At 41.4% G+C, this 25,574-nt stretch overlaps 1 protein-coding gene across 4 annotated transcripts in view; it reads left to right on the forward strand.

The window, feature by feature from the left end:
* The window catches only part of rps6ka1 (ribosomal protein S6 kinase a, polypeptide 1), a 47,220-nt gene that overhangs the window by 17,015 nt on the left and 4,631 nt on the right, over window positions 1-25,574 (forward strand). Inside the window, exons 1-14 of one of the 4 annotated variants that reach the window (XM_018663605.2) lie at window positions 15,854-16,120; window positions 17,260-17,313; window positions 20,576-20,692; window positions 20,811-20,892; window positions 21,975-22,055; window positions 22,188-22,267; window positions 22,465-22,571; window positions 23,486-23,523; window positions 24,139-24,281; window positions 24,412-24,482; window positions 24,614-24,702; window positions 24,878-24,942; window positions 25,044-25,146; window positions 25,428-25,558. In XM_018663605.2, the coding sequence (XP_018519121.1) occupies window positions 16,079-16,120; window positions 17,260-17,313; window positions 20,576-20,692; window positions 20,811-20,892; window positions 21,975-22,055; window positions 22,188-22,267; window positions 22,465-22,571; window positions 23,486-23,523; window positions 24,139-24,281; window positions 24,412-24,482; window positions 24,614-24,702; window positions 24,878-24,942; window positions 25,044-25,146; window positions 25,428-25,558 (1,203 nt within the window). In that variant the 5' untranslated portion in view covers window positions 15,854-16,078. Of the gene's footprint in view, window positions 1-15,853; window positions 16,125-17,259; window positions 17,314-18,288; window positions 18,855-20,575; window positions 20,693-20,810; window positions 20,893-21,974; window positions 22,056-22,187; window positions 22,268-22,464; window positions 22,572-23,485; window positions 23,524-24,138; window positions 24,282-24,411; window positions 24,483-24,613; window positions 24,703-24,877; window positions 24,943-25,043; window positions 25,147-25,427; window positions 25,559-25,574 lie in introns of those variants that run through there. The other 3 variants (XM_051077968.1, XM_018663603.2, XM_018663604.2) reach the window with 3 other exon arrangements.

Genomic DNA, 25,574 nt, shown 5'->3' on the forward strand with positions numbered 1-25,574 from the left:
TAAATTCACTGAACTCCCATCAGAGGGCCTATGGCTGCAAGACAGAGAAGAGAGAAAATCATTTCTTTTCTACCTTCTCATTTGCCTTGTCTCTTCCTCTGTTCCTCTCTTCCTACTTAAGCTGTCTCCTGTTCTCTTGGCTGGCATCCCTGCAGGAGCTGTTTGCATTTCCCCCCCTCTTGATGAGATGCATCCGATCATTTTTAAACCACTCCGCTTCCTGGCCCCTTCGGATTTTTGCTGACTAATAGTAGGATTTATGCGAAGGAACTGAGCTTGTGCATTGGACAGTTTTGCAGCAGAGGTGTGTGATTTTGCCCTGAGCACCTACTGAAGCTCATATTCACGTCAGGATAAAGTACTGTTGTAATCCTGCAGCAAATCTTAGCTTTTTTTGTGTGGAGTGGGCCTGTGAGCTGAAGATTGCAACACGAAACACATACATCAGCTTTCTTGTGTTTAATAAATAACCTGACACCATCGGAATATGGTACTACTCCTCAACCATCTGCTGCTCCTGTTTGCCAAGCTCCGATGGAAGCCAGGGATGATTTGCAAATACTGTGATGATCATATCAGCAAACCTGTGATCTTGAATCAGTTTACTTGAAAACCTGTGAATCTGAGCCCAGAGTTACAGTATTTGAACTGCAAATTTGACTTAATCTCTTTATCTCTGCTGTATTGACTTCTCTCTCTGTGCCGCTTTTGCTTCCTCCTTCCCCCCAAATCCTTGAAACATCCATGTGTCAACCTCCAGCCACTTTAGTTGTTCCAGTATGTGATCAGCTGTGAATATGTGTAACTAGATGATTGTGCAACAGGATATTGCTGGAAAGGGACAAGCTTAATCAAGGTTAAATAAATACAATTAAACTTTATGGAAGGAGCCACAATAAAAGACAAGAGTACGGCTGTGGATCTTTACTTTGAGCTTGATCCCGTTGTGTTTTTCCACCTCTGCGCAGGATCATCAAGTATTTTCAGAGCCAGAAAGTGTCAAACATTTCATAAAAAACCCAATCACCATCTTTGCAACAGAGTGAGAAATCCTGCCAGAGGAGTAATGCATTATACCGGCATCTGCTTGGCCGTGATCCCTAGTGAGCAGAGAGGGCCTGTATTAACAAGGTTTGGACACGCCTCAGAGCTCCACGGAGCTAAACACTTCACATTCCACTGCAGTGTTACAGGGAGGGGTTATTAACAGCAGAGTGGGGTTGGAGGTAAAGTGAATAGAGCTGTCTCTGACTGATTATCTCACTCTGGGCCTCAGGCTGTAGCCTAACATGCACTTAATGTATTGTTGTCTGGTCTGTTCACATGCTGTGTGTGTGTGTGTATGTGTGTCTACATCTTTCTCTGGGTGTTCGTGGGATGTTGAACTATGTACTCAGTTTGCTCTTCCTCATGCCAAATAAACATGAAAATATTACATCTGTTGAGCTCTGTAAATCTGTGTAGTTTTTTTTTTTTTTTGCATGTGTGTGTGTTTTGTCGCGCGCCCCCCCCCCCCAAAAAAAAAAAAAAAACAACACACAAACCCCCCCAAAAAAAACCCCAAAGAAATTGACTTTGATTGAATGGGGTGCAGTGGTAAGGGAAATAAAAATGACAGCTTTTACATTTTGATAAGGGGAATTGCTGATGGCAGCGCTGTGGCACCGACTCAGAGGTGACATTGCCCATTGCCCATCGCAGATGTGGCTCCAGCAAACATGGCGTAAGCACACACACACTCTCACACACACAACAATGACAACCAGTAAGAACAGTGTGCAGGGTGTGAGCTTGAGGGTGTGTGTTTTTATAGCATTGTTTTGCTGACAGGTCTGTCATTATGTTATTCAGCAGTTTGAGAGCATTGTCTTGGATCCCACTTTGTGACAGGACACCTTGGAGGCAGCCTATAGCCACACATACACACACAAAGCGTGGAGACAGAGACAGTGTGCAGTGTTTGCCAGTCCGCCTCTGGAACAAGAATATTTGATTCTTTTTGTTTGTTTCTGTTATATTGCTTCCTCTCTTCCTGCTCCTTGATGCATTAAAGTATACTATCTTCCCTTTTGTGCATGAGTCAGACAGTAAGCAACCTTGTGAAATGACTGCTGAGCAGGATTATGTGCCGGCCTCAGCCTTGACAGAGCTAATTGCTCTTTGCAGCCTCCCTACGACCCTGTGCTTTTTCTTTTTGTCTCTTTTTGCTCCCTTGGTAACATACATTATTACCCTTCATACCTCAGCACCTCCTTTCATTTCCTGGGTGTGTGATTAGCTGCTAGTCAGCTAACAGTAATGAGCAGAGAGCTGTTCATAAAAGATAACGCCCAAAGGCTAGCTTGCCAGGAGCCAGCATTGGCAGGGTGGCAGTGCAAAATCTGACTCAAGAGCAGCTCCTTTGAAGAGACTGATTTTTGTCACACATTCCAATGCACACTTAAATCTTTCCATCTGAAACAAAATCTGCCAGTTATCCAAATTCCACATGTTGCTCTTAAAGAATATTTAAGGCAGTTGCCATTTTCATAATCAAAATGATGTTGGGATTAAGCAAATAGTCTGTTATTTTAATGAAATATCAGAGGATTGCCATCCATAAAATAAGATTTAGAGATTAAAGTCTCCTCTTGTAGCTCACTCGTAATATCTAAATCTTAGATCAAAGACTAAGGTGAAAGTACGTGAATGCAGAATATTGTAAAGAGAAGAATCTTGGAAATTCTTAGATATACAGGGTATACAGGAGAATTAGAAGATTATTAGGAGGGAGGGTACATGCTGAGCAGGATATATAAAACTTTACAGATTCAAGACTAAAAGTGTGTATGCATTCAGTTGTAAATTGGCCCACACAGTATTTTATCAGAGTAATAAAACCCTGCTCACATGGTGTTCCTGCCGTGTTCCACTTCGATTGTAAAGCTGTATGTTTGCATATGCCTGGTGCCCATGCCAACAATTAATAATAAATGGGTGTCAACATTCCAGTTTAACATGATTTGCACATAAATGCCAGTGGGCATCATGTGCCACAACGATGGCCCATCATCTACCTGTGGACATAATAGGAAATAATTATCCTGCAATTATACTAGTCACAATAACTGTGCACATTAAGAACCTCAAAATGAGATCGGGCCTATCAGTAGACACCAGTAGAGCCCCCCCCTTCACCCTTTGCCTCTTTGTTGGTTATTGCCCAGAGCCCTGTTGTCACAGCAGGTGCTGGAAATGCCACTGGCTGATAGACTTCAATGTCACTTGAAGTAACAGGAGTTCTAGGGTCGTGTCAGGCTGGATTAAAAAAAGTAGAATTGCACAAGAGAGAACATCCTTAGGGGCGGTCGAAGAAGGAGAAACTCAGTTGTATTTTTGTTGTTGAGATATATATATATATATATCTGTAAGGGGGTGAGATTGCTAGACGGCAACCTCTCCCTCACAAAACAAATTATGGTGGTGCTTTTAAACAGCTTTTAGGATGGAGATTACATTGAGATTGGAAATCTCATAGGCATCACATACTATGTTCTTTTCTGCTCCTGTTTTGGGCCAGAAAATCAGCACGGTCCCTGAACACTTATGCTCACCATCATCATGCTTTTGGCAAGGTCCTCGAACAGCTCTAAGCAGCCAATGGTTTATTACTCACAGTGATTTTGCACAGCTATATATTATCAGGCTTAACTGGTTGCAGTTGTTGGTTTTGTGGTGTATACACATTCAGACCTCACATACCCTAACATATGGCACCATAAGGATAAAATTACCCAACATTACTTTCAGTTTACTTTATTGCTCTCAGGCCACCTTATATAGACAGAATTGTATATTTAGGAGGCAATGCACAAGACAGATTTTTCTTTTTTAAGGTCGCTGTGTTTAAAGCTTTGACACAATTACCTGTCAAGTTACAAGGTGTTGTGATGATTTAAGTTTTTATTTGTGAAATGAAATGAAATAGGCCCAGTGAAAATGGGCATACTCTAGGTGTGACTTTCATCCCATTAATGAGCAGAGACATGTATTTCCACAATCTATTTTTGATACTACCACCAGGGGGCATCACAGTCAGAAATTTCAGTATAGTAAGTAGTCTATGTTTCCTTGTTTCAAACATGCATTGTTTATATGGCAGCCTTTGACTTTGCCTACATGTGAGTATTATGGCTTCATAGATACAGCCCACCTCTAAATTTGGTCTATGTATGTGCTAAACATAAATGCTTTGCCATTTCCTGCTCATTCGGCCTCACGTCTTATAATTACACTGGCTGTCCTCTCTGCTTTCACAGGACATCTTTTGAATAAATGGACACAAGTTTGTTAATGGTGTTGTTCTTATTCAGATAAACAAGGAATGTTAATGCAGTTTGTGCTGCTATTGTAAAAGGGCTATGAAAGATTTTGCAATATAAGTGGTTAATATTTCTACAGGAAGTATGAGGAGGTGCTTCTACAAAATATAGACATTTCAGATTAGTTTAGTCTTTAAACTGCTAGTTGATCATGTCACCATTTCAAATGCAGATCTGCTTACCCATCAGTCAGTCAAAAAGAACAAATGGGAAGACAAGCAACCCAGCCAAAAAATACGGCAACACACCCTTTCAAAATAGAAGAAATACGTCAGCATTATGACCTATTAATAGCACACAGTATGTAAAAATAAAGTACATGAATGAATTGCAGCATGTGCTGCTTCCATGATGCAACCAAAGTCCGGTCTAGAGGAAGTGATACACAAGGATTTTTTATTTTATTACCATCAGTTCAATTAATCAATTTTGAGGTCTATGAGGTGTTTGTGAAATTACTTTCCCCAGTAAAATTGAAATTGAAATTTAATATGATATGCGTGGAAATGAGGAGTACTCTATTTTCAAGACACTAACAAGCACACAGTTACAGCTGACATCTTTGAGTCCTAATCTAACATCAGATGTAGACACTGCAGTGTGAAAGATGTAAACACCATGTTTTAGGAGCTTTGGTAGTTTCAGTTGCACTGTTGGACTTTTGCTGAACTCTGCCTGCACACTGAGGTATGAAACTGCACAGTCATATGACAGGAAAGGTAGCAAACTAAGAAAAAAAAAATAAACCACATTTTCTTAAAGGTTTCTCCATCATCATTGAAAGTAACTGATAATTGATTTTGTATGACGAAAAAAAGTGAATATTTGTCAATTGACATTGATGAAGAAGAAAATGGCTGTGATATTAATCTGAATTCATAATCATACTTTCTGCTTGAGAGGAGAGCAAATAAACTGCACCTGTTGGAATGTTAATTATATACATATAATCGGTTGCAATGATTATCTTTGAGAAGATTAAAATGTCATTTGTTGAGGCTGACAGCACAAAACAAAGCTAAGCTCGTGTTAAGCAACAGATCAGCTCATGAGATGTGCTTAAAGATGGCTGATATCAAATGTGCTGTTTCAGTGTATCGATAAGCTTTGAGAGTTGTGCATATGCCTGCACCACACAAGTGAGCCACATCCTGAAAGCTGATCTCAAAGTTTGATACTTAATTTCGGGGCGTTAATAAAAGCAGCTTGCGCCTTCAAGAGGAAGAGCCAATATTTAAAGTGTCCCCTCTTTCAAAACAAGTGACCGTTATGAGAAAAGAGAGGTTAAATAAGCCAGCATTGTGGAATGAAAATGCAGGGATTAGTAAGTAAAATGCCTCTTGCTTTATTTGTTTATATATGTAGTCATCATGCATTCCTGCTGTACTAGGTGCTTTATTTATAGAATATGTAACAGCCACAACTGCAACCGGTGTATGTATACCAGTGCTGATATATATAAAGGAAGAGGACTATAGACGTGCAGAACATTAGACCAGTGAGCAGCCCTGGTCACATGTTTGTGATGGCAGATCTAATATAGGCTAGTATAGGTAGTTCTCCCATAAAAACCACAGTGTACCTGAGACTTTTGCTCTGTCAGTGTTGCCACTGCAGAGAGGTACTCTTTATCTGAAGTGTATTGCCTCTCCAGAAGTTAATTACAGTCCTCCTCACAGCAACTGTGCTGCAGCAGAGGACATTAAACAGTGGGAAAGCTTCTTAGGAGAATGGCAGTGATGTGGTCTGAATTAAGATTTAGCAGCTACATTATTGTCCACTCAGTTATCAGATAGTCAAGCCTTTTTTTTTGTTAGTTTTCAGTTTCAACTCATGTGCTGCCAATGCAGAATGTGTGTTCAAAAACAGTTAAAGCACTTAAGCATTAAAAATATGTTTCTTCATATATGCATGCATGTTGGCACAGTGTAAAAACAACTTTTTGAAAACAGGCAGCAGCTCTCACTGTGCATGGATATAGCCAACATGTAGTCATTCATAACATCAACTGTATTGTATAAATACAGGGTTTTGATGTTTTACCATTTATATTCATTTTCAGATAAGCTCTCCTATTAATGCATTTAAATGCATTTTTAATCAGAAAGAAACAAAGAAAAGAAACAAGTTGCCAACAACACATGACTGGTACCTCACAACAATAGCAGATGTTGTTGATAATTGATTAGTTGTTTGAGTCATTTGCTGGTTCCAGCCTTTCAATTGTGACAATTTGCACCTTTTCTTTGTCATGATACATATGATGTAGAAAATCATAAACTGATGATGAATCAAAAGTAATTGTTAGTTGCATCGCCAGTAGTCTTTCTTTCTTTTAGATCTAAATTATGATCATGAAGTTGCAGTAATACATCAGTCACTACTGTATATACCCCTTTTCATTTCGATCACATGTTTAAGATGAGATTGTGAAGGCTTGACATTATGAGGCTAGTACCATCATAGGTGTCGAACACTTGACCTGAATATGTCCACTGTGTCTCTTTTCTTTCCCATGCTCTCAATCTGTTCTGGCGTTACTTTCTGCCTCTCCATTTCCTTACATGACACATGATAATGGGATTGAATGTGTCAGTTTTGAAGGCAGCGAGGTCTGGCTCATTCGATTATTTTTGTGAGAAGGCGGACGAGGAACAGCCAGACCTGCCAGTTATGGCTTTTAATTCTTGTTTGATCGGCTGATAAAAATCGCCGCAGTAACAACCAGTGGAAACAGCCTCTGGATTCTGTCAGAGTGGTGCACTGAGTGGACTCTGGTGTTCCAACGCCACTTTAGATGACGACAGGGAGGGAACCCTGATGACGCACACACATACGCACACAGACACACACATACACACACATACACACACACAAACCTCCTAAATGAGAAAAAGCACTGATGCTTGAAGATGCCCTCTCTCATGCTCTCCATCTCACCACCCCTCATCATTCTACTCTGTACATTCCAGTACAACATCTTCCTCTTCTCTTCCTCAGCCCCCTATCTCCCATAACTGTTCCTCAGCACTCCTCCTTAAAGCCTAATTCATCATTATGTCTTGTAGTCCAGATAAAGCCTCGGCTATTTGACGAGTAGTTAAGCAGTTGTCCTTGACTGTCCTGCCCAGTTTTTTCATCCAACTGGCTTTTGTTCTTACAAAACTTTTCTGAGCCAAACTCCTCTCCGCAAAGTTAATCATTCAAAGGTGAGGACAACCTCAAATTGACTGCCGTTGAGCGCCTTTTGTCGAACCCTGAATGCTAGCTCTTCAGCAAGGTCACCCGAAGTCTTGCAAAAAAGGATGTTTGACATTGTACTGCCTGATTGAATGGCGTTCGGCAAATCAGTAGCTTTTTAGGTGAATAGCTGCAGCCGCGTTTGGTTCATCTGTTATGTATAAACAAGTCTCAGTGTTCCTGTGCCTACATGGCAAGTTAGTCAGTTAACAAGAGAGGGGAATGGAAAATCAGCTTAATTACATAAGCCGGACAGACTTTGCTCTGACACACACTCACACAACACGCACAAAACACACACACATGCATAATCTTCAGAGTACAATGAAAAATCTATTACTGAGGCTCACCATCATTCACATCTTATTGAGTGTGAGTCACAGAGTTGTGTTTATGCAGGAAGTTAATTGAGCCTCTCCAGAAGGTTTTAATACAAATTAAAATGGCTCCTTATTCTTTGCAGTAGCTAACAGACCTTGTTATGATTGCCTCTGCGGGCCCAGGAGGGGTGCGTGGTACAAGTGCACTTTAATGTGTGCATGTGTGCATGTGCAGTAGTGCTTGGAGGAAATAAATCAGCGATTGTTGGTGATGGTCCTTTGCAGTTTGTAGTGTGTGTGTGTGTGTGTACATATGTGTGCACTGGCGGGTTGGTAGCATGTGATTGAAGTGTCTGTCAAGCGGGTGTGCTCTTATCTGTGTTTATCATCAGCAGAAACTGATGTTGATGGCAGCAGCAGTTTAGGTGGCTTGGGTTGCTGGTGGGCACAGAAACACACACACATACAAACACTGGCTGGGAGATGGTTTACAGCCCAATTACCCAGCCTACCTCTGTGCTAGAAGGGGGCTCTAAATCTTTGGATTCTATTGTACACAATATAACCTCTGTTACTCCCTCTCTCTGCCTCTTCTTGCCTCTCAGCCACATAGTTATTCTTTCTGCTCTCTGTTGTCATGCGATGCTGTTAAACCAATCGTTATCTATCCATCAAGAGTTTTTTAGATCACATCAAAGGGTTCATTTTGCCACAAGTGATCTTTTACACAAGACTCAGGTTTGTTTAAGTTTACTGAGGTCATATTTTTGTAGTTTTGCCCATAGCTTCTGTTGGTTATGATAACATTGTACTCAACAAAGTCATAAGATCTTGATATATAGCAACATCGCTACAACAAAGTCCAACGCAGCATGAAACATGAGTACCCAGACTATCACACATGTTGTAAACAAGCTGACCGTTATTTTAGGTATGGTTGATAATGTTGTTTTCTCTTTCAAATGCTCTAGCTAACGGGGGCTTTATCATCTGTTCACTAATGTTTCTTCCCCCATTGGACTTTTTTTGCTGCATTCCCAGATCTCAGACATTAACTTTGTGCTTAAAATGTTATTACCCACAGAAGAAATACCCAAACTATAAAAACTACAGGTTGTATGACACCAGGATTTCCTTTGGTGAATGTATAAGTGAACAAAATCTTAGGACACCACTTAAAGGGTTTCTGTGAATGGATGCGACAGGGCTGTGTGTATGCAGAGAGCGTGTCAAGTCCAAATATCAGTGGGTTTCATCATCCCAGAACAGACCCACTAGACTTGAACCGCATGCCCCTCAAACTCAGGATCCATCTATCTATTTGCTTCATCCCCTCCTTCATCCATTCATGGCTGCTGTGTGCCCAGTTGTCATGGTTACCGTGTCCTCAACGTCGCTAAGCCCTGATTGTGACTTGTGCTGCCAGGAGAAAAAAAAAGGTTTATGATAGTGCATATACACACACACAGACACACACACTTCTGATAAATCCTCAGTGGTCTACTCATGGGGATTTTCATTCATATATCGGTTTGGCTTAAGATACACATGCAGACAGACTTACACTCAGTTCCTCTCTCTCTCTTTCTCTCACACATACCCTTACTCACAAACACTAGTACAGTAGTGATTACACAAGGCTACTCTGACAGAGTCTCAGCCCCATTAATCATCCAGTGTGTGTGTGCATTGTCTTATATATAAGTCTGTGTATTCTGAAAGGTCTCGGATATTAGAATCACAAGTGGCACTGCCAACCTTTAAAGGCCATCATAATATATTACCGTACAGAATAAACGTAGATAAATCCATTCTCATGCACCACCGATGCTGCAGAGAAGATGATTCTGGCATCAAATTGTGTCTTGAAGTAGAGAGTGTGATGGCACAAAAGTACTCTTGTTTGTGAAGATGGAAGCTGGCAAATGTTACCTGGAAGCATCATCTCAAAAATGTTTTTGTGTGTGTGTGTGTGTGTGTGTGTGTGGCCTTGTTTCTCGTACCACCTCTTGTTTTACAAAGAGGATGCTGGGAGATGGAGACAGAGAAAACACAGTTGCCATAGTTTCATGCGTCTTCCCTCTCAGGGTCGATTAAGGAAAATGTTCCGACCAGTTCCCTTCATCCTTTATAGTTCTCATTAATATGGATGCTGATGGTGTTTATTCTCTCAGCTCTGCCCTTCCTCTCTCTCTCTCTCTCTCTCTCTCTCTCTCTCTCTCTCTCTCTCTTTCCCTTTGCGGCATTCTTCTTTATATTTCCATTTGATTGTGATTGATCTTTTCAAGTCAATGTCTTGCCTTTGTGTTAATTGGCTCTTTCTGAATTTTCTCACTTCTTTTTCCTCTCTCATCTGTTTCTCTTTCTCAGCAGTTTTAAGTGTTGCACCCAGGAGCATGTAACCTTTGACCTTGGTTGCCATGGCAGGAGTGTCATGTGCAGTGCAGGAAGTGCTAACCATTAACAACAATATATTTCATAGTCCTGTCTATTCCCAGATGAGTTGATAAAACCACAGAGCTGTTTATCTCACAGCAGTTTCCTTCCAGACTTCTTTATCGTTTTGATTTGTAAGGATTTAGTTGCAGAACTGATTCTTCAACTTCTACCAACAAATTCACTTTTTCTATCAGTACCAGCACACTTACTTATCTGGGCTAGCGTGTTGAGTGTAAGGAAACAGAACCTTAATAAAGAATGAGCTTCAGAAGGAATTTCATTCATACTGATTACACAGTCTGACATGGCAGAGCAAACCAAATGTGGTAATTTGGCTGGCCTGCCCCCATCTGTCATATGTCCAGCTGCTTTGGTGAGCAGACAGGTTGTCTTCATTTACTCCTTAATTTCTTAACTCTTAGCCTGCTTTTGCTTCTCGTCTGTCTGCTACAAAATATATGTTTATAATGTCAAAGGGATTGCCTCCTGCAGCAATGGCCACCTTAGCGTTCTGCTTCAATGTCAGTAGTCTCGTCAACTCCATGTGTAGAAGCAGCAGGCAGCCGTTTGCAACTAACAAGGTTTAATGAATCTACTTTTTGCTACCTGCCCAGCACCACACAGCAGACAGACACAGTTAGCAAATAGCTGGTGAGAGATTTCAGAGCTAAAGAGCCAGATATTTCTCTCAGGAGTTGGTGTAGACTAAAACGCAGCTAAAAAGAGAGAGTGACTATTAAACTGTCAAATGGCCAGAGACACGACTCCAAATGAGTGGTGGTGTTACTCTGGGTCTACTGGAAGTACTTGCTAAAATGTTGAACCTTATCAGTTTTAGCATATGCCAGTGTTGCATTGTGTTTACAAAATTTTCTGCCAAAAAAAGGTATCAATGCAAATCAATAAAATACTAATAAATGCACCCCCTGTGGTTTCAGTGAGAAATATTTTGTCAGAATTTCATATCTATTCCTGCTCACATGTTAAATTTGGATTGTTGTCTCAAACTCAGTTTGTTGTAGTCATTATGTGCTTTCTATTAAACTAAGCGGAGACAATTTTTCTTTACACCTTGAGGACCTGTACTCCATAAATAAATGAATAAGTTTTCCAAGCACTCTATCTACAGCAACATTTTGTGGTGTGAAATGGAGTGTAACTTTATACAGGAGGTTAGTTGGCTCTTATCTGGCCTCAATGGAGGAGAGCGCAGGTGTGGCTGCTGGTTAAACATTGGCCACAAATGTAATTGTCATTAGTGTGACTGCAGTAGATTTAAGATATGAACTAAACTGATGGTCAGACATGTTGTGGAACAAGGCACAGGCTTATTAGTAGTGGTTAAGACAGGCTCAAGAAGGATGCACACACCGGTGTTTTGACTTTTGTCCATGTGTGTTCTGAGAGTGTGTTTTTGGCAAGTGGGTAGTCTGATATTTAAGGAAAGAGAAGAACCACTGGAGGCAGGAAATAGGAAGTATTCACTGAGATACGAAGGTGCTATTTTCGACCGCTCTGACTGGTGTAAGGAGTTTGAACTATGAGAGAGGGAATGGTTATGTGTTGACTCGGAAATTAGAGACAAGTGACGTAAAGCTCAGGCCGTGTTATTGTTTGTGTGTTTATGGGTTGTACTGGTTGTGTGTGTGTGTATGCAGATGTTTGCTCTGCATTCCTCACATGGTGCTGTAGAGTGCTACACATTCCCACTGCAGTCAGCCAGCTTTGCTTTAGCTCCGATGACCTCATTGCGTATATTACCAGCATCCAGTCTTTCTTCTCTCCCTCTGTCTCATCCTTTTCTCCCACTTATCTCTCTATCCCTTGCCTTTGTCCTCTCTTAGTCCTTCCTGCCACTTGTGTCCCTCTTTTTTTTTTTTGGTATTTATTGACCATACCGCTGTAGATATTACGCAACACCATTATGGCTTCATGTCAGTTGGCTCAGCGCTGAACTGCCTATCATCTTACTGCTATCCTTGCTGGTGCTATTATTATTACAGATGCCATTGCAGGATTTCCTGTAGCATCTGTGCTAATCCTGCGCTACCTCTGGTACATTTCCTGTAGCATCCAGTTCACATGTCTATGACATCTGATATAAAACTAGCACCTGTGCCTTGTTCGTGACACATTTGCCATTGTCACTTAATGATGCCATTTGGTGCCACCCTGTAGATGCTTTTGGGACATCTACAGTGACTGGTTGTGTATAAAACAACTTGTGTCTTTTGTTGTTTGTGCGGATGCCTTCGACGTAATTGGATGACCAGATGGGACAGATGGCACAGTCTGCTAAAGGATGGGTATTAACCCCAGTGGTGCCCTTCACCAAGGGGTCAAGGGTCAAAACATGTTACCTCTCAACAGTGACAGACAACACTCCCTGAACCTGGTGACTTTGTGTTATTCTTTTTATTTTTCTGCACTTTTTCATGTGTTTTATAATGAAATGTGCTGATATAAAAAGATATTGTTGAATGTAATGGATGTCAGAAGTGAGTATTGTTTGTTATCAACATTTTTTTATGTTTGTAGAACTCCTAAAATTCTTCTTTTTTTCTACTTTTTCTCTCAATGCTCTTGTCTTTCCTCTTTCTGTGGGATAACAGCAGCCACACTGGCAAAGACAGAGATAATCATGTTAAGTAGTGAGGGATTAGGACTTTCAGTGTGTGCTGTGCTGCTAGTTCTCTGTTCTTTGTAAGCCTGTGGGTTATTCTGCCAGCTTGAACCCAAACTTTCTTTTATTTTTTCTCCATTTGTCTCCTCTTTTATGATGTTCTTTAAATCTGTTCTCTGCCTGCCTGCCCCAGGCTAAGTTAGTATTAAAGCAGCATGATGGGATGTTTGAGGATTGCATTTGGACTAGGTGAATGTCCATCTGCAGCACTAGCACTGCCCCTTCCCACTCATTTCTGCCCTCCTTCCACTTCTGCCCCCCTTTTTTGGCCTGTCAGTCATGGCTGTCACAGCAGGTGTTGCTAGAGGGCAAAAAAGAGAAAGTGAGAACGAATGGTACAGGGGAAAGGACAAAATGAGGGTGGACAGATGGAGAAGAAGGTGTGCCACAGGAACAGCCTGTTCATTATAGGAAGAAAAAAAATGAATGGGGAAAGAAACAAGCTGAATGAATGAGTCAGCCCTGCCCTCCAAAGTATAGCAGCACTCTTTGGCCCATGCCCTCAGAGTTGATGAAGGGGGAGAGGAGACAGTTTCAGACTGATAACGACAGAGAGAGACATTCCTGGCTCTGACCTGACAGATTTGGGTGCCTGCCTGAAGACATGTCTGGACATTCACGCAGAAAGACACACACAAACACAAACCTCTTTTGGTACCTCTAAACTAGAAATTCTTACATCAGTGCATATGTATAGTCAAACCGTAGAGCTGTAGACATGTACAGCTCAGTTCAAGCTAGCTGTTCCTACCATCAGTCTCTCTCAAAACATACCATACCATACAATTATTGGACATCTATTATAGTATGTTTAGTTTGAAAAGGACTATAAATCAAAAGGAGTCAGAGTTCCTTTTAAAAAAAATGTTTTTACAAAATCCATTCAAATCAACACTTACAAATGTTAACCGGACTTGCAAGCAGGTATACCAGGTTCCAAGCACCTGATGCAACTCTGAGCCAAAGGTGCACTGACCAGGGCAGCAGGGACACTGAAGCCGTCACTGAGTGGGGCCTGAACACGTGGTTTAACTTGCATTTGTTTGTTATGCAGTCCATCCAGTATGCAGTTATAAATGTTAAAAAGTTGTTAACAAGTAGATTTTAGTTTGGATCCTTTCCAGGAGGTGGACATTGTAGTGGTCTTCCAGATGAACTAAAGAGCTACAAATACAAAGCTAGTGTCTCGCTCGACGAGGGTAAACACAACCAAACATAATAAGTTGCTCTTATAACAGATACTGAAGATGGGATGATGATAGTAAATGATATATTTATCATTAATAAAGCTAGAACCTTAAACATACAAAAGCTTTTTAATGCATGCATATTCTCATTGTAGTATTTTTGACATACAGCTTACAACATATTCAAGTCTCTTTTTTTCTTCAGCTCTTATTATATAATCACAAAACCTTAGAGTGCAGTGCTGCAGAGTACCTATGCAGTTTATTTTACCCCTCTGTGTATGCATGTATGTGTGCGTGTGTGTATGCTTGCTCAGACGTAGTCGAGTGTAGGATATTTGTTTTCACAGTAATGAGACTGAACCACAGTTGGTTGGATGGATGTTTAGACTACTCTGTCTCCCTCCATGTACACTATGGAGTCATTTTGTGCTGTCTCCCACTCTGGACTTCCTCTCTCTTTCTCCTCCTCTCTGTTCCAACAGTCAGAGCTGTCATGCGTTTGAAATCATGCAGGTGCTGCTGCTCCGTTTTTCCAGGAAAGAGGAGAGGCTGGAGTGAGAGACACGGAGACAAACACTGTGATTGTCTTGTGTTTTTCAGAGTCTGAATTAACTCCTTTTCTTGTGTTTATGCACCATCTTAGTTGCGCTTTCTCTCTCTTTCCTTCATCACATCCAGTCTTCTTTTTTTACGACTCTATTCTCTAAATCTTACCATCCATGACAGTTAGAGCTGAGACACTTGACAGATGCTGTTGCAGCTTAACCTGTGTGACCTTTACCGCTGTGATTGGACAGCTTTCGAGCGAGAGGGGCCAGCCTCGGCCGCCTCCCACATGCTCCCTCTCTGTCCCACTTTATGTCTCCCTCGGTGTAATTGATGTCAGAACCGACACTGAGATTTGGAGGAGGCATGGGCTAACAATGTGAACATGCCCTTACTTGGCTAAAGCTCCATCTCATAACACTCTTCTCCAGAGCAAGCCCCCTTCGTCCCTCCTCCCTCCCTCCACTGTCTACTCCTGTAGACTTGCACTGGCCCCATGTGTTTATCAGAGAGCATTACACCCTGCCTGTCTGACAGAAGTTATATCTGCTTTACTAAAGTTACTAAAGGTGCAAGTGTTGACTTTGCATTTGCATTTGGTTAGTTTGTTTTAGCTTTAATTTGATAGTAGAAGAATGCACTTCCAAGAACCATGTCATGAAAGGTTCATTGTGTAGTAGTAGTTGAAGGTTTGGTTGGAGTTTTGCCAGATGGGATTCCAGTGGAAATTGCAAACTTCATACAGGATTGTCATGTTCTCAAGACTCTGAGAGATTCTTGAGAAGCGTGCATCAGCATGCAGCCAATTTCCTCCCCTTCTCTGGGAACCCCTGTGGTTGCAGAGAGAAACTTGAGTGCCTATATATGCAAAGTGAATCTCTGTTTTGTTTGACTTCACATCAGAGCTTGAAAACCAGCTGAGCAGACCTGTCGGGAACTTCTCCGTGCTCTCGCAACAGTGTCTTTTCCCTCTCTTCCTCTTGTCACTCCACCACTCCCCGTCTCTGCTTCTTTTTCCCTCCCCAATGAGAAAACGCCTCCCAAGAGCTACTTCCTGCCACTCTGGAACAATTTCCTTCTGCTCCATACCTGACAAGTTTGCTGCTGATGTCCATTTTTATAACTTGACACTTCCCATTTTGGTGTGTGTGTTTAGTGCGTGCAGATAGTATCTCTGTTGTTGCGGTATTGCATACAGAGAGTGTTAGCTAATTCTGACACAGAGGCTGTGTATGACAGGGGTGACAGTCTCTGACACCAGTGAAAGCATCAGTGACATGGAAATATCTGGACACAGACATGTGGAGGCTCTTATTCCGCACCAAAACCCGTGCGCAAGAGGCAAGTGGCCACTTTTTCATGCGTGTTTGTCATTAACCTGCATCTGCGTGTGTGTGTGCGCGTAGGAGTGTTGTTGGTGCTGGAGTAATGGCTGAACTGTGGTTGAGACTAGGGACTTGCCCCCGAAGCTTCAGACCAGCTGTGTGTGTGTGTGTGTGTGTGTGTGTGTGTGTGTGTGTGTGTGTGTGTGTGTGTGTGTGTGTGTGTGTGTGTGCGTGCTCGCATGCATGTGGTTATTTTGGGATGAGAGGAAGGGGCTTCATCTGTGTCGGTGGATGTGAAGCTGAGCTGCCATCGTCTCAGCTGTGAAGTGAGAGGAAGCGCAGGAGGACGTGTTTATCTTCCACCTCCTGTTACCCTAAATCATTAATGGTTAGTTTTGCTTTTGCATTGAAACTCCAATTTTTGTTTTAGTACAAATGCAGCTGATTTTGGCATATACACATGGTTTTTGAGTATACTCCTGATTTGCTACCCCAGTGTTTAGCGCATGCATTGTTTCATGCGCTAAACATTGCATTGCACTAAATAGTCATATCAACACAAAAATGAAACTGCACACAATCTTAACATGCTGTGCCCATTAAATTCGAAAACAATGTGCAGTCTCATTTTAGTTTGACACAGTCTGGTGACCATATGCAGTAGGTCCAAATGACTCAATTTAAATAGACTCATTTCTGGATGCTCTAAATTCTAGGTATAGCTACCACCTTCATGTGTGATCAGTCAGATGTGTTATTTGATATTCAAAAATCTCTCGAGCAGCAATTATGCTGGGAAACTCAGCCCCCCCCCCCTCTGCTGCTACTGCTTCTACTGTGTTGGAGTTATCGAGCAGGAAGGAAGTGAGATCGGTTCGAGAAAAGAGGAAGTGAGAAGTAGGAGGGAAAAGAGGTTTCCTGTCACCAGTGTGGCAACCATCACAACCTTGCCCTCTGTGTGTGTGCGTAGGTGTGTGTGTGTGCGTAGGTGTGTGTGTGTGCGTAGGTGTGTGAGTGAGGTGTACCTGCAAAGATACTGGTGCATTTGTGTCCTGTATCTGTAAGGGAGGATACCTTTGTGTTGCTTAATGTAAACCCAGTTCTCTGTATCCCATGTTAACTTCTCCATTCTAACACACCATCCTCCCCATCCAGCACAAGTCTGGTATTACCTGGATAGAGAAGGACTTTACCAATATTAGAATCCAGGTAAGCTCTGACCACTTGTACTGTACAGCAACTATAAGTCAGGCCAATCTGCAGCTCCTCCCTCGCTAAGCAAACACACTCCAGCTTACTGTTGCTTACAGTAATATGCCTGCAATTTATCCACTTCAGACTAACACACTTTTCCCATTTTCTGTCCTGGAAATTTTATAAATCAATTGCAAAAATGTCAAGAATCAACTTTTCCCAAGTATGGACTTCAGTGTAGTGTAATCAAACGTACGTCAGTTTGACGCTCCATTGAGCCACTGTTTGGTCAAGAGAGAAGTTGACTCATGCTCTGTATTTATATGTCTGTGTAATGGCCTGTTCTTTCTTGTTAAAAGGGTATTTGTGAAAAGCAATAAAGCGAGAGATGAAGGAAAGGAAAGGAGTGAGAGGTGGCACTATAGGATGGGTGAGAGCTGTTTTAGGAGACAGGATGGGGCAGGAATAGACTATTATGAGAGGGAAGAGAGGGACATGCCTGGCCAGAGACAGGAAAATCTCCATCATCCGCGGGCGGTGAGATGTCTGAATCGTCTCTGCCATGTTGACACACAGAGGGGACACCTTATCCTCTCTCTCTCTCTCTCTCTCTCTCTCTCTCTCTCTCTCTCTCTCTCTCTCTCTCTCTCTCTCTCTCTCTCTCTCTCACTACTAGCCTCCCCTCCCTTCCTCCTAGCTTCTCACTCTATTGAATTGTGGGTAAAGGGAAGCAGCACAGAGTTGGGTTTTGGAGTCAAGGCAGTTCCTGATGACACAGAAACATATGAGGTGTTATGCTGTGTTATGTTCAATCATGGGACCAAAAAAAAGTACATTTCCACCACTCTTTCTCTCTTTTTTGGTTATTTCAGTCTCCCTCTCTCTTTCTCTCAACCTCTCTCTCTCTCTCTCTCTCTCTCTCTCTCTCTCACGCTCTTGTAGCCGCAAATGTGTGTGTGGTGTGTGGGACTTGCTGGGTGCAGGACTGTGAGAATAAGAGCAGGCTCTTCCTTCCTGCATGCTTTGGTTCCAGTTCACTTCAGATGCAGTCAGTCACTGAGGACACACTAGGCTAATCAACACAGACAGACAGAGAGAGATAGAGAGAACACGGGGAGGGATAATGGAAGAGAAAAGGAAGATGAAGAGTTAATAAAAAATATAGCAGGAGGCCCCTGCAGAGACAATAGACAGAGGGCAGAGGCTGAGAGATTTTTCCATATTTACCTTCAGTCCACAGAACTAATCCTAACATGAGCGCACAAATGAGTCTAAAGTGTGCTTGTGATGAGATGAGGTGAGGTTTCGGTCAATTTAACGCGAGGTAGCGCCGGTGTTCGCTCTTGTTATGGATGTGGGCAGGACGATAAAACAGCCTGGGAAATGCTGAGATGGAGAAGGACAAGAGAAAGTTCAGCCTGTTCAACCTGCTGACCCTCTACCTGTCCAAAAAGAACAAAGCCTTGACCAGCAGCCCTGCTCACTGTAAGAGCAGGTCGACAGCTGCAGCAGAAAACAACACCGACGTTTTACCTGAACCAAGGAACCCCTGGACGGTAAAGTGACATCTCCTCATGATGTTGACATCTTGATAAACTTTTGAGTATTCTCTGAGAGAGCTGTTAGTGATGTTTTGCTGTGTTTAAGTACTGTTGTTTATGAATGAAAAAGCAAGGAAATGGAATATATTAACATTATATTAGACTTTACTGTGGTGCTCGCTGTTATTGGTGGTTGTTTAGAAACAAGGTGCAGCTGAAAGCCTGCTTGTTCTGGTTTCCTGTTGTCAAATAAAGTCCCAGGCTATAGTGGTCTGTGGCTGTTGGCTGTTTACGGTACACTGTTGAAACTTTATCGCATCATTCGTTTGATTTACTGACTAATTGTTCAGGGCTTCATCTAATGATTATTTCATTATCGATTAATCTGAAAACAGGTGAAAAATGCCCGTTCCAACTTCCCAGAGCCGAAGGTGCACCTCTTTAAATTGCTTGTTTTGTCCATCAAAATCTAAAATGCAAATATAATAAATTTGCAATGATAAAACTTAGAAACTTTGTGTAATGTTACCAGAGAATACATGGCATTTTTTGTAGGAAAAATGACTTAAATGATGAAACATAATACTAGGTTTTAATTAACTTTATGTCAGTCAACTAAGTTATTAATCAAATAATTGTTTAATCACTAATGCTTTAAGCATTGACTATCAAGTCACTCATTAAATCATTCTTTTGATTAACAGACTAATCAATTTAACACTGTTCTTGATAAAATATTTTCCATTCCAGTGTGTTTTATAAGCTGCCATTGCTAATTGAACTGAGCATCAACCCTGTAGATTAAAATGTCTATAATCAGGTGCACGTGATAATGGTGTGCATTGTATCTGGTGTCTGCAGAGGACAAATTTAAGGGATTGTAGAATACTCAAGTTGTCCTACTTTCTATTTTCTAGTCAAAAATTTTGAAATGAAACCCTGTTAAATAGCTGTGAACATCCTGGGTAGAAGTTGAAAAAAACATGTGTTTCCCCTCTAACCACACTGTTGAATTTAAAATGCTCCGTGCAGGGTAACCATAGTGCTGTGCTCATCGTAGGCCTGGGGTGTGAAGCTCAGAGGAGGATTACAAGTGCAGAGAACTGAAAGGCTGGTCTACAGAAAGTGACTTCTTGTTGATGTTGATGTTGTTGATGCTCGCTGGCAATGCTTTGATGCCTTTCTGTAGGGTGTTGATGAGTTGTGGCTGAGGTTGACACCGGGTCAACTGTGTTCTCACCAGTGCCAGCAGTGCTCCACCCTGTAACAGAACATGAGCAAAAAGTCAAGCTTCAGGTTACACAACCTGTGTCCAAAAACACAGAAATGAACCGTTGGAGAGATTTCACATTGGACTTTTTGAAGAGTTCACAGTGGTTTAGTGCTATAGTTACTGACTTCCATTTTATGTTGCAGTCATTACCATTTCCAGAAACAGCTAAGAAAAAAAAAACCCTGGGTGTAATTCTTTCGAACACACACATCTTTCTGGTTACTGTGCTTCCTCTTTCTGACGTGTTTTATTTTGATGTGCTGCTATTTACAGCTGGAGACACTCCATGAAAGAAGTGTGCTCTTTGTAAAACAAAGATTTTCTCATTTCGTTCTTTTTTCATTTCTCTCTGACATTTTCTGATAGACCATACAAACATACATTATCCCCATTGTTTTAGCCATTTGTCCTGTGATCACTGACTGTTTTATTATACTTTTCTCCTTTGTTTTGCGCTCTTTAGGAAGATGGAGACATCAAAGAGATCAACATTACCCATGTGGTCAAAGAGGGCTCAGAAAAGGCTGATGCCTCTCAGTTTGAACTGCTCAAAGTTTTGGGACAGGGATCCTTTGGCAAGGTAACACACAATACTCACTCTTTCTGCTGCTTTCTTTGTCTGACATTGCTCACTTTTTCCTCCCACCTTTACACTTTCAGACTCTCAGTCCCTGTTTCTTTTTTTGTGCATAATACAGGTGTTCCTGGTGCGAAAGGTGACCCCTCCAGATGCCAACCAACTCTACGCCATGAAGGTCCTCAAGAAGGCCACACTCAAAGGTAGATTAGCCTCTGTTGTGACTGAACAGTGTCTTTACAGTGGAACAGCATAAAAGGCTGGTCTGAGGTCTGAAAGGTTTCTCATAACCAAAAGGTTTGAATTTTCATGGCCCCAGCTGTCAGCCTGGTAACCCCATTTGAAACCATCACCAGGTGCAGCAGAGTTGTTGCTGTGCAGCTGATCTGACACATCTTCTTGTAGAGGGGAGCAGATGAAAATGGTCCATGTTTCCTCATCATTGCATTAGTTATGGTAACATGTGTTGTAACCTGTTAGTCTGACAATTGTTTAAGTCATTTCGTAAGAAATAATACCAAATATTCGCAGGTTCCAGCTTCTCTAATGTTAGAATTTGCGGCCTTTTCTCTGTTTTTTTCATCTCTGGTAAATTTCAACATTTTTTCCCGTAACTCGAAGAGAACCTCACACAGTATTACTGTATGCTGGTATAGTGAGACCACCACAGTTTGCTGTGGTTGTTTCACCTTTGCACACAGGTGGTGCGGTCTCATTCTTCATTCTTCAGTAAACATCAGGGTATGACATTGTGTTCACACAGCTCCCCCAAACTGATGTGGTTAGTTTCAAGTGTGTAGAATTACATATTTTATTTTCATCTTTAAATTCTGTTTTGTTGTTTATGAAAGAAAGACAACTCATCAACACACTGTGTGTACAACAATGAATCACTGTGTACTTCACTATATAAAAAAGGCAGCATTTTATTTATCCAAACCTCAAGTCTGTACTACTGCCAGCTTCCATAGTACCACACTGAAACTCTGCATGACCTGAGAGCCTCTACAAATCAGCATAGTATCGACCATTTATTGTACAGCCAACTTGAAACCAAGTTTTTTCAACCTAATTTCTCCCATGTGGTTGCTAGACCACAGTGGGTGAAGTGAGAATTATTGTAGGGCTTTGTCAAACTGATTTTATGTTTTGAATTTAAAATAAAATGTATTCCTAAATGAAAACTATTACAACTCCTTTTCAGGTAATACTGTTTGTGTTACAGTTTTACACACACACACACACACACACACACACACTAAACTGCATTCGTACTCATCCTCAGTGAGAGACAGGGTGAGGACCAAGATGGAGAGAGACATTCTGGCAGACGTCAACCACCCATTTGTTGTCAAACTGCACTATGGTGAGTCAGCCTGAGACTTAATTTCTCTTTACTTCCCAAACCCATAAACAGTTTCTCACTTTGAACTCCAAACTATTCCAACTCTTGTTTCCAGTTGAATCTAATTTGAATTGAACTTCTATGAATTTGCAGCATTCCAAACTGAAGGAAAGTTGTACTTGATCCTGGACTTCCTCAGAGGAGGAGATCTCTTCACTAGACTCTCTAAAGAGGTGAGGATAATTAGACTGTGCTGTTTTATTGGCCTGTGGTCAGGCTCTCTTTTCAGCCATAAGTCCAGTCATTTATCTCACTTGGTAATAAATATTTATTTCATTTTCTCCACTATCTTGCTCTTGTGGTGTTATTCTTCTTCATTGTTTCATGCTTTCTTTTTTTGTGTCTCACCTCCTCTCTCCGTGTTGCTCAGGTTATGTTCACAGAAGAGGATGTGAAGTTTTATCTAGCAGAGCTGGCATTAGGACTGGACCACCTTCATAGCCTGGGCATCATTTACAGAGACCTTAAACCTGAAAAGTAAGAGCAACAAGACATACTGAATACACAGATACATACACAAACAAATGCATATTTGATGAACAATGCCTCCTAGGCCCAAACCCATCTGGATATGCCAGAGTCATGTAACAGACAGCAGCATCACTGACCTTTCAATTAACCCAGTAAATATGTTTAGACTTCACCTACTGTCACAGGAGTGTAAAAATGTGCCAGGACAATAAGTTCTATATATAATTCCAACTGTGGAATTATACTCAAACATATCGTACACTCTTGTAATCTTTATGGAAAAGCTTTTATTCCTGTTACAGTGTTCTCTGAGGAGGCTTTTATCCTGTGTAATCTAATAAATGATGCAACAGCCGAGAACCTGGACAAACAGTAATGGGGCTTTAATTCGGTGCTTAGAATTATATCAGCAATTTTTTATCATATGTGAAGTTATTCTATTGTTGTTGCACCTAAAAGGCACCACGAATTTCCAATTTGCACTTGCAACATGTTGAATTATCATTCACTAAAATCTGCCTCATTAAACAATGGCAAAGCCTTTTTAAGTGTTGAACCCTGTGTTGTTTACATCAGCTTGCAATCTTCTTCTCTCCGTCTTAATTACTACTTTGTATGGTACATTAGTGCCACCAGCTGTTAATATTCATCCCCGACCCCTGCAGGTCCCCTGTGCTTGTGGCATGCATGCGCACCCTCATAGTGACAGAACAGAATACAAACACATCCATAAAAATTTACTCTACAGTGCTGCTACTGATCAAAAAGTCAGTGATAATCCAGACTACAGCAGAGCAAGGCATGTGGAGGTTTAGTCTAAATTGATACCAGTGTCCGCAGGGTGTGATGTCATGATGAAAAGAATATTCACACTTTCTGCGATGTTTGTTTTTATAATGCTTGGCAATCTTTTATTGTAGCATTCTGCTGGATGAAGAGGGCCACATCAAACTCACAGGTGAGTCTCCTTCTCCTTTTACACCCAGTGTCTCTACCGCACATACACACACACAGACTTTCCTCTCAGCCACCTTGTTGACCTTCATTACTCACAGCATGCTGACAGCTTTATCTCGCTGACTCAAGGTATCTGCATATGGGTCTGTATAGGTTCCCAGAGTTAATTATTACACTTTATCTTATCATCGTCCATAATCACGGCCATTTATTTACCTCAGGTCCCTGCTGCCATTGAACCAAAGGTGACCTTAGGAGGTTTTAGAGAGGCAATATAACAAGTCACGCTGATGAAGCTTCAGAGGGACAAATGCCGACAAAGATAAAGTGCTTTAAGATGAAATATGAGCTTTATGTTTAAGATAGTTCTGCTGCTAATACATTGCAGATTACAGTGTTGGGGATTTTTTATTCACTTCAATGTGTTGGTAATTAAAAATATTAAAAGTCATTTTACATAAGGGAAACAAAAGAAGCCTTTTAATCAGGTGCAATGAAAACACCTATAATATTAAGTTACTGATTCAGAATGACAGAAAGTAGTACAGTACTGTAAGATGCTACATTCTGATTCTGTGTAGGAATGAATTGACTGTGTCTTGTTTATTTTTTTCAGATTTTGGTTTGTGTAAAGAAGCCATTGATCATGAGAAGAAAGCTTATTCCTTCTGTGGTACTGTGGAGTACATGGCACCTGAGGTTGTGAACAGGCAGGGACACACCCACAGTGCTGACTGGTGGTCATTTGGAGTACTAATGGTAACATTTTTTGTTCCTTTCAGATTATTTCTAAGACAACAACAGACCTAAGAGTTGTATTTAACTTATTATATGTCTGTATTTTACAGAACCTAAAATTATAAATGTATGTTTATTATCTCTCTCCCAGTTTGAGATGTTGACAGGAGCACTGCCATTTCAAGGGAAGGACCGCAAAGAAACTATGAACCTAATTCTGAAGTGAGTATCCTCTGGATGGAGGAACAGCTGTGATACGGAGGCCCGTTGTCACATACAGCAGCTATTCACAGTACCTCATTCGATTGCTGGTGAAATAATTTAAGCTGCATGTCGTCTGTCTCTCCCTGCAGGGCACGTCTGGGAATGCCTCAGTTCCTGAGTGCAGAGGCCCAGTCTCTGCTTAGGGCTTTGTTCAAGAGGAACCCTGCCAACAGACTGGGTTAGTATGGACCCATGAACATGACTGTCACAGATGGCAGTATACAGTGTTTGACACAGTTTTATAGAGGAGGGTTAAGACTGACCCTGTGTTTTTTCAGAAATGTGTTATTTTTATATTTTTATTATTATTTGGTTGAGATTCATACTGCTAAATGTTGATGTTTTGCTAACAGGATCTGGTGCTGACGGCGCAGAGGAGATCAAACGACACGGTTTCTTCTCCACCATAGACTGGAATGTGAGTGTTAAACAATGTTTAAGTCTATGCACAGTAAAAACACAATGGGAGGATTTTCATTCAGAACTGCTGTGAGTGAAAGTCCTTTTTATTCTTTACAGAAACTCTTCAGGAAAGAAGTAAAGCCTCCATTCAGACCGGCGGTGGCGCGTCCCGACGATACTTTCTACTTTGACTCTGAGTTCACCTCCCGCACCCCTAAAGGTCAGGGTTCAGAGCTGAGAGTTCACCTGTGCTGTTTTATATCATGACTCTATGTCTATTTCCTCCCTGAGAGCAGTTCAGTGGAAGTGTTCTATTTTTTGTTGTTCCTCTCAGCTGAAAAAAACTAATCAATGCAGGATGTTGTTTATTTAAAGGAGACACAGTGGTGATTGCAACACCATACAAATTCGGGATTATTTCAGCAGCTTTCTTGAACACAAACATCTCTAGCATTACTTTTCCCTTGTTTCACCACTCAACCTTGCATTATTATATTTCAGACTCCCCCGGCGTGCCCCCGAGTGCAGGAGCTCACCAGCTCTTCAGAGGCTTCAGCTTCATTGCGTCGACTCTGTTGGAAGAGGAAGGCTCAGCGGAGCCGGTGCAGCCTCCTCCACATCCAGTGGTCCAGGTCAGACTGTAGTTAA

This window comes from Lates calcarifer, linkage group LG19 (assembly GCF_001640805.2).
Source record: "Lates calcarifer isolate ASB-BC8 linkage group LG19, TLL_Latcal_v3, whole genome shotgun sequence".
NCBI classification, from domain to species: domain Eukaryota; kingdom Metazoa; phylum Chordata; class Actinopteri; family Centropomidae; genus Lates; species Lates calcarifer.